The sequence below is a fragment of the Cornus florida genome, unplaced genomic scaffold (genome assembly GCF_030987335.1).
Source record: "Cornus florida cultivar Cherokee Brave unplaced genomic scaffold, ASM3098733v1 CherokeeBrave_3.0.0_Hap2_Chr05, whole genome shotgun sequence".
In the NCBI taxonomy this organism is placed as follows: Eukaryota; Viridiplantae; Streptophyta; class Magnoliopsida; order Cornales; family Cornaceae; genus Cornus; species Cornus florida.
Genome location: NW_026775575.1, coordinates 105203464 through 105213227, shown reverse-complemented (window position 1 = coordinate 105213227; position 9764 = coordinate 105203464). Strand labels below are relative to the sequence as shown.

General features: G+C 33.3%; 1 protein-coding gene across 4 annotated transcripts; it reads left to right on the top strand.

The window, feature by feature from the left end:
- The first annotated feature begins 1261 nt into the window (after positions 1-1261).
- LOC132308218 (uncharacterized) lies at positions 1262-8723 on the top strand. Of its 4 annotated transcripts, none has more exons than XR_009482404.1 (6): positions 1262-1532; positions 1626-1747; positions 1839-2274; positions 3120-3247; positions 7600-8131; positions 8404-8723. XR_009482404.1 is itself a non-coding variant. In XM_059806235.1 (5 exons), exons 2-5 carry the CDS (start codon positions 1667-1669, stop codon positions 8062-8064), a joined length of 1110 nt encoding a protein of 369 aa, XP_059662218.1. In that variant the 5' UTR covers positions 1262-1528; positions 1626-1666; the 3' UTR covers positions 8065-8361. The 4 variants fall into 4 exon arrangements, 2 of the variants coding, with proteins under 2 accessions (XP_059662218.1, XP_059662217.1); XR_009482405.1 differs by having other exon boundaries at positions 8386-8723; XM_059806235.1 differs by lacking the exon at positions 8404-8723 and having other exon boundaries at positions 1262-1528; positions 7600-8361.
- The last annotated feature ends 1041 nt before the right edge of the window (positions 8724-9764 follow it).

Sequence of the window (9764 nt, the reverse complement as noted above, 5' to 3'; positions counted from 1 at the left end):
TAAAATTAATGCTCTCAAGAAAAAATTTCACAAAATAAATAAACTAAATTTACTTATATTTCTTAGATCCCTTGGGAAAGGGTGTTTAAGCTATAGTAATATTCAAGAAAATAAAACATAAAATAAAAAATGCACAAAATAAATTATATGACAAAAATTCCCAACTTTTATTATTTTATCTCCCTAACTTTTTGTACATTTCACCTCCTCTACATATGTCCCTATTTACAGAGTTTATAATTAAATGATTGTGAGGGAAAAATTCTAATTACAAGAGTAAAAATAAAATAAAATCTTCTTAGAATCTTGTTGCTTTCTAATTTGGAATTATATGCTTTCTAATTTAGCTTAATATTTTTGACTTTATGTGCTTTTCAATTTGGTTTGATATCTTTTTCAATTTTGCTTGATCTTTGCTGATTTGATGGAAAAACTAATTTTGATTTTTTTTTTTTTTGAAGATGACCAATTAGACAAGGAAATATATAAAAAATAAATAAATAATATAACGTGTTGAGAAGAGTTTTTAAAACTCAAATTACCTATTTATTTTGAGTTTTTTTTAATAAAAGAAAATATAATTAGATAAGAAAATGTATAAAGAAAATAAATAATTTAGTCTTTCTCATTAAACAAGGAAATATATATATATATAAAAACATAAATAATTTAGTCTTCACATCTTTTCTAATTTTATAAACAATATATAAATAATTTTCTAATACATAAATAAATAAAATATTAGTAGAATGTAATAAAAAATAGTCTTGATTTTAATATTATTTTAGTAGTTTGAAAATACACCTATCAATAATTGAATTACTATTGTAAAGTTCAATTAAAATTTGTATTTTTATCTCTTTTACTCGTGTCAATTTTATATTCATGAATATTTTTTAATTTACAATTATTTAATTATATATTTTTTTATAAGGTAAAAACTGTTAGAAATTAGATTAATAGATACATAGAATCGAAACCTCATATTTCAAAATTTATCTGACAGTTCGAAGCATCTACTATTTAATTACTTTATTAAATATTAATTTGTACATTTTTACTGGTGTATGTATATACATCAACTTTGTTTAGGAGTGTTAAGTGACGTAAATTATGTTTTGGTAAAAAAAAAATAATAATAATAATAATAATAATTTTTTTTTAAAAAATGGTCTATCAGCCGGTTAAAACATCATGAGTAACTTCTTCATTGTTCAGGGTGCTTTTAGTCATTTAAGGTGTTAGAAGGACATCCACCCCAGTAGACCACTTTAGTCAACACAGATCTCTCCGCTCCCCCTCTCTCGCGCGGTCCGTCTCTCTCTCTCTACGAACATATAAGACGCAGATACGAACAGACTTAAGCTTTTCTGTTCGATGTTAAAACCCTAGATTTATACTCCCATCTTCCTAACCTCTTCTATCAGCTCACTTTGTTCTGATCAGAACTGGACTTTGTGTACTCGTATCTACAGGTTAACAAAGTGAGCTGCAAAAATAGGTGTATTTCATAGCCGTCGATTTCGAGGTTGGTAAGTCACATAAAACATTGTTTCATACGCACATAAATAAACCACACTCTTCTGTAATTAACTTTTGCTTTTGTTTCAATTCTGTGCAATTAGGTTTCTCATGTAATGTGACGCGAGTTGATGCATATCTAAATATGGGGACTAGTACTAATATTCTTCTGCTCACTCTCTTTATGACCCTAATCGTCATTGAATGTGCTCGTACTGGTTTAGAGGTACATAAAGAATGATAAATTTAATGTAGTCTGAGTAGTTGATTTATTAAATCAGTGTTGTGCTTCAATTAAGTTTTGATATTGAATTTAGGTAAAAGGAACTGAAAGCACTGGCTTAGATCCGCAAAGTCCCTTTACTTCAACCGAAAAAAGTAATTCCAATGAGACTATGGGTGGATTGAACTCAGTTGGAAATCCTAACAAGTTTGCCCAAGAAAAGAAGGGTCAAGATCTAATGGGTGGATCGAAAAAGGGTGTTGAGAGTAGTAATTTGAGTAGCAGCAACTCAAGTGAAGAGTTGGGGTTGAAAGACGACGACAAAGTGCGGACGGATAAGGATGGTTCAGTGAATGAGGGTGAGAAGAAAGGGAATTTGGGTAAAGGATCAGAATCTAGAAAAGTACACGACGAGGGGATATCACTGCCGGTGGGGAAGAAGAGTTCTCGTGGCGAAGAATGTGATCCATCTAATAGTTGCACAGATGAGAATAAAACAGTGGTTGCATGTTTAAGAGTACCGGGAGATGGTATGTGTTTGCGTCCTCAAATTATATTTGTTGTGAATTTATTGCTTGTCATTCTCATCCAAGTTTACCACATTTGTTTGATTGAGACACTGTGATGTTTACTTCTTTGGGCACTTAAAGTCTTACTCTTATAAACTAGCTTTATTTTTTTCATTAATTTGTTCCAACTTAGTTCAATTCAAATTTTCATTAATTTGTTCCAACTTAGCTCAATTCAAGAATGCCCGTATCTCCCTTCAGTTTGGGTGTAGTTATATAAATCTTAGGGAAAATTACATTGACTTCCCTTGAGGTTTGCCTGTTGAACCTCTGGTAAAAGTTTGGTCAAATTTTTGGTAACCTCCACACCACACGGAAGGGGGCGGGAGAAGAAATAAAAAATCCAATATTGTGAAGATCACCCTCTAATAAAAAATCCAATATTTTACATTACATTGGAAGGCTTTCTAGAGTCAAACCAATAATAGTTTCAGACGTCATATGTAAATTATTAAATGATTGAACAATTTCTTACCTTGTTTCATAAATCATATATATCTGTTGAGTAAATGGGGATAGGGTTCAGTAAGAAATGGATAATAGATTAGATGCAACCAGGTGATATTTTGGGCCGTAAAGAGTTGTCAGATGCCTCATTGACATCTAAATCAGACTGGTCCATATTGACGGTTATTTACAATATGAAAGAGCATGATGATAAAAGTGTTTTATTTGGTGACTTGTGCCTAGACATATTATACTGGATTATGTTCAACTTCCTCCTCTTTTTTTTTTTTTTTTCTCCCTATAATTATTATTGTTATTGTTATTATTATTACAATGGATATTGGCTTGCAATCTTCCAGAATCTCCAGATCTTTCACTTTTCATTCAGAACACGGGAAAAGGCCCTCTCACTGTTACAATTTCTGCTCCTGATTTTGTTCGGGTAGAGAAAACAAAAATTCAACTCCAAGAGAAAGAAGATAAAAAGGTACATTTATATAAACAATGTTATACAGTAGTTTGAAAGTGTAATTATGTGCTAGTCATCATGGCTAGTTTTGCCTGCCAGTTTTAAGGCCAACATAATGCCCTGTAGATTATTCTTGATTGCATAAGATCATGGACTGTTAAGTGTTAAATGACCTTAAATATGATGGTATGAACTTTTCAGTTTTATCTTATCAAAAAAGAAATAAAAAAGGACTTTTCAGTTTTACCTGCATTTATTTCCTTTTCTTTTTGGGTTTAGAAGTTTTTCCTTGCATAAATCTTTTCATATGTGTTCAGCTTTAGTAGTTATTAATGACTTTCTCTCTGTTAGTTACATTTATCTCCTTTTATTAAATGAATCTGTACAAGAGAAAGAAAGTACAAGAAGGAGCTAATCTCTTCAAAGGAACCCATAAAAGGAGATAGAGAGACCATCCAAGTGAATCTTGGTCGGTGGGAGAACAAGAGAGAGTCAAAGATGATTGTGCAAGAGTTTGAACCTTTGAACTAAAATATAAGCATAAATATCTAATTGTTTTAATATAAAATTGTTTTATAAAACAAAATTTTTTAAGTATGTAATGATGATCATATTATTGAGAGTTATGAAGTATTAAACAACTCATATTTACACTTAAACCCAACTTTCTTTTTAAAACTTTCATAAAGTTTCCCAAGAATGCCTTACTTTAAAATACAAAAAAAAAAAAATTCCCCAAGAATGGGACATGAGTGTCGGACACATATCCATGGCGTGTCTACGCTATGTCCGAATATTCAAAAAATATAAATAAAAAACAAGTCACATTTTTGGAGTGTCCGACACGTTTCGGGGTGTGTCCAGCGCGTGTCGATGTCTGACATGGATTCTTTGCCCTTTTATGCATGTTTGTTTTCCTAGTATAAGAATTTCTTATTGTTTTGGACATTGCATTTTCACCAATATATGTGCATTTTTGGCTAAGATACTGTAATGTTGTGGCCCGAATTTGGTTCTAAGTCACACTGTGGCCCGTTTTCGACTTGACAACCCATTAATTGAGCTTTTGTGGCGGGTCGTGTACCTTGTTTAGTACTCTCTTGTAGCCCGATATATAACAACGTTTAGGGTTTAGAGTCGGAGATTGAGACACTGACAATCGCAAAAAGAGAGTGAGAGCGAGAGCTAGGGTTTGGGAGGTTGAAACTTGTAATCTCTTGACTTTTGCATTGTGAAATCTTTTGCCGGAGGCCCGGATCTTCACCGTGGACGTAGACACGACTTGTGTTGAAGCATGATAAATCTTTGTGTTATTTGCATGTGGCGTGTTTATTTTGTTGTGTTTCGTGGTTGTTTCTTGGGTTCGTTGCGTTTGTGGAACAGATAAAATAAGCCCTATAATAAAATCTGATAATTAATTACTATTCTGCAATAGAAGAGGCCATCCTTCAAAAACTTTCATGATGTTACTTATCAAAAAAGAAAAAAACTTTCATGATGTTTCTGAATTAGAAAAAATATCAGGTCTAGCCGTCTTAACTCTGCCTTAGTTAGTCAAAATATGTGACATTTATCCCCTTCAGGAGGGATTAGATTTAGTTACTGGGGATGGAATGATTTCTGCTAATTCTCAAAATAGTGGGGGTTCAGTGGTACAACAATTCTCAAAATAGTGGGGGTTCAATGGTACAAACATCCCTCCCCGCTCCCATGGTTCTATGTCTTTGCTTTATTCTTTTTTTAAAAGAAAATTAAATAGATAAATAAAAATAAATTCTAAGAAAGAATAAATGTCACATATCTTGTTGGAGCACATGCAGCTTGCTCTCAATTAAGTGGAAAGCCTATTGGACAGAAATCAAGTCAGTTTCAAACTTAAAATGATATTGGATTAGTCAGGGCCCTATTTTTCAGTTGTAGCTTTTTGTGAACGTTGTAGTTGTTTTGAGGTCATGAAAGAGCACTATCAAACTTAAATGATCTTGGATTAGTCATAGGCCCTGTTTTTCTGTTGTAGCTTTTTGTGAATGTTGTAGATGTTTTTAGGTCAAGAAAGAGCACCCTGAAATGAGTGGTTAATTTTACTTTTTTGTTTTGTTTGGTAAAAATTATGGGAAAATGGATGGTAGGAAGGATGGTTAAAGGCATTTTTAGGGAAAGGAAGGTGTTAGTGTAAGGGAAGAGGAGTTGATACTTTCTATTGTTTGGTAGGAGGAAAAGAAATGAGAAGTTTTATATATTTTTTACCACTACACCTTCATTATTTAAGTTAATACATAAGTCAATTAAAACATTGAAGGGTTTTATGTATTTTTTACTATTACACCTTCGTTATTTAAGTTATTGCATAAGTCAATTAAAACATTGAAGGGTAAGAATGTCACTTTATGGTGTATACTATAATTATTCTTCTTTTCTCTCCTCTGTTCTGTCCCAATTTGGACAGATGAAGAATGGTGGGTCAAGAAGATGCCTCATCCATCCATCCTTCCCTTCAACTCTTCCTTGTACCAAACAATGGAGATGTGCTTTATCTTTCCTTTCTTACCTCCTCCCCTCTTCCTTCTTCCTATCAAACAAGGCATTAAAGAAGGAAGAATGAGTTCAAAGCCTGTTCAAAATAATCTAAGTATGTTGATGATTCTTCTTTTCCTTTTCTATTAATGATTTCCTTACATTATCACCTCATAGGATACGAGTCTGTTGGGTTGAATTCAGTTTTACATATCATTCTTATATTGTTTTGGTGTCTGTCAGTTATACAGACTCTCTCTTCTTTTTTTTTTTTTTTTTTGTGTATCTACACTGAACTCAGTAGCCAAAATTTATCTTACTTTTTTGTACCTAAAGTGCTACATAATGTTATCTATGGCTATAATATATTTAATTAGGCTAGTCAAAAGCAAGAGTTTATGGTCTGTTTTAAAACAAATTACGGTAAAAGTTTTCTCATGGGACATGGCCTTGTTGGGTTGAATTTAGTTTTTCATGTGCTGCTTATGTTGTTCTGGTTGTATCAGTTCCCTACAGTCTAGCAGATTGCTTTTTATGTATCGATACTGAAACTCAACAGCCAAATAAAAAACAGTGCCTTACTTTTTATAATCTGCAGTGCACGTATGATTATCTAGGACCATAAATATGGGCTTCCCAAAGAAGAGAAGCAAGCTTTTCTTTTGTAGGTTGGTTAGTAACACTTACGCTACCCAGGAGGCAGTAACCAGGTAGTCCGTAACTTCATTATTCTGAATGTTCTGTTTGCACATTGCACATCCAAGACCCTTGAAGCCTTTGTTTACGCCTCTAAGCCTTTACTTTACCAACTTAAGATTTTTGACTTGTATCTATGTTACTCAGACTGCCTGTTTATCCCAAGGTACCTGTATCGATATGAATAATATTGTTATAGTACAGGATATGAGTCCAACATAAGTAACCATACTTGATGAAGAAGAGGTCAATAATCACCAAAATCAAAAGTTTTATAGAAGCAGTTTCCGATAGAGGAAAAAGATGATGATGAGGAGAGCATCTGTTGGAGCTCCCAGGGATTTCTCATCCTGGTTGCAAGAGAAGCGGTTATGTATTATGAATTGAAGTCGATATAATATGATAAATCCTTCTAAAATATGTTATTCTTTCCCAAACTTATTATGTATCATCGGACTAGCTCTCAATGCCCTTTTCAATATTCTTTTATTCTTATAAAAAATTATGATTTTCTATATTCCTCCTCAACATATTTTTGTATTTGTAAAATAAATTCCAATGCTACTATTATATAACATGCGACATGTATGTGGGTGTTTTTAGTATGTCAACGTATATATACCCAATTTTAGGACTCTCACTGTAACTGTCACAAGATTTAGTGATTTTGACATGTATTGATACCCAATATAAATACATGAGTCGGCGCAACATAATTTTAGAAAATGTTCTTGTTGCTTACTCCAGATATAGTAAAATAGCATTTAAATGATTAAAGAATTTGGAGTGTCTCTTTTTTGTATCCATTCCTGTCAAATCCAACCATTGATGTGGAACCCATCTAGATCAATTGTGGGTGTTTATAATAGACGGAAATGACAAATTTTAGAAATGGTGATTCTCCAAACCCATGATGATATATATGAAGCTTAGGGATTGGCAGACAAACTAATGCAACAGTCAAATCCATGGCCCACATTACTTCTACAATAATGTTGCTCAAAAGCATTAACAGGACTCATGAATACGCATTTCGATTACTTCCAATTTAATGGGCTTCTCTCTGATTTTGTTAGCCTGTATTGATGTGGATGCTTACATGAGTCGTCATATTTTTAAACCTGCATAAGTGGGTTTTGACTGGAATCCATATTATGCAGGTGGTGAAGGTTTCTATCACAAGGGATGGAACTGACAACTTGATTGTTCTAGAAACTGGAAATGGTAATTGCAGTCTCGACTTCAGAAATCTGATTCCCCACAATTCTATGAAAGAAACCGACTATACCTCTAAGTCCACATACATCAACCTCCTTCAGCGAACTCCTGCTGCTGCATTCATATTTTTGGCTGCACTGGTGATGGCATCAGCTTGGCTGTGTGTCAGCTTCCGCCGGAGGTATTTTGCCAGCAGTGGCTCTAAATATCAAAAGCTAGACATGGAGCTGCCAGTTTCAGGTGTGAGCAAGACAGAACCAAACTTGAACCATGAATGGGACAATAGTTGGGGTGACAGTTGGGACGATGAGGAGGCACCCACAACACCCTCAATGCCTTTAACTCCAAGTGTTTCATCGAAAGGCCTCGCCTCAAGACGGATTAACAAGGACGGATGGAAAGATTAGTTGCCTTGAGGTTAAGATTAGTTACTTTCAAGATGATGTCACGGCCAAGGGGAAAAGGAAAAAAGAGGTAAATTTCCAATATTGATCAAATTATTTTTGGTCAGCTTATATGAGTTTCATTTTGCTGTTTCCTTCTCACATTGGAATAGAAACACAGACTAGCAGATATGCTTGGTTCCCATTCTATATGCCAATGATATATAGTTTAACACTAGCTTTTGCAACTTGTTCCCTGTTGAAATTGATTGTTTCTCTTGCTAATATTAGATGAAACATGCTCATTTAGATTTTGGCTTATCACGATTATCCTTTTTTATTTAGAATATTTCTTCTTACAAGATCGCAATCAACAAGAACAAGCAGTACTTTATCTGGAGGCAGCTTGGAACCACAGGCCACTTTCCATCCATTTGGATTAGAATCCCAATGGAATAATTTGTCCCATATTACTGTAAGGAACTTTAGGAAATGATCAAATATGTTCTTCCTTGCAAGATTTAAAGGTTTTGTTAACAAAGCGTGTCATCATTTATAGGAGTTAAAGAAGCCTATAAAGCGCAATATTGAGAAGGTGTTTTGTTTTTTTAAATGTATGTCACTTGCTCATATCTTCATCAGATAAGAAATTTAGTCTTGTGATGGTTTTTGACTTTGAGGAAGATGATCATGGTAAGCCGAAATAGAATACTTGTTTTCATATGCTACCCAATTTAACCAAGGAAAAGGTAACTGGGTGACGTATACCACCTGATATTACGATATGCGTATAAAGTTTCTATGAAATATTTAATTGAACCTTGATGCATCCTTTCGGGAAATGCTACAAATTGACATAGAAATGTCTGCATATCTCAGGTGTAGAGATAGAAACTGAGTTTGTGAGTTAAATTGGGTGGCATAGTCTGTGAGTCAAATTGGGCTTGCCTATTTTCGATTCAGCAAGTCTGGATTTGGGAATAAATGTCTTCTATTTTTTTTTTTATTAAAATTGTCAGGGACTTAGGATCAGAAGAGGGGTTATCTGATTGCAGCTTGAATTATTCTGGTTTTTCTAGTTTTAGATGATTTAAATATTTTGGCTTTTCTAGTTTTAGGTTAATTATTAACGGTCTGAATTTATAAATCATCTAATAGCCCTAGTTTTTTTTGGGAGTACCCAAGTTTAATCCTATTTTAATTCCATGCACTAATTTGATGCTCTCAAACATACATTGTGCTGTTGGTGGTTTTATCGTTTTTTTTTTTTTTTTTTAATACTCGAGAGCAACCCCCCTTTTATCACAAATAGTGCCAAAGGTAACATCATATGGTCTACTCCCTTTTTTTCCTTTTCATGGCCAGAATGTCAAGGCTCCGTTTGTTTCGATGTTAAATATTCTTTTTAGAAAATATATATATATTTTTTTCAGGTAAAATATTCTTTTATTTTTACTTTTTTGGTGTTTGGTAAAGGTCTACGTCGAGGTTGAGGTCTAGTCCATCGGGCGGGACATATAAAATAACTTGTCGAAAATTTATGAATAAATTATTTTTGTCAAATTATAATATTTTTTTTTTCTTTATAAATATTTTACGACAACCAAATACCAGAAAATAAAAAAATATTATTTGAAAAATATTTTACTTCCAAACAAACGGAGCCTAAGAGTAGGAGTTAATTAGTGTGAAGGCTCAAAGTCTGCCGGGCTCCCTAGGACAAA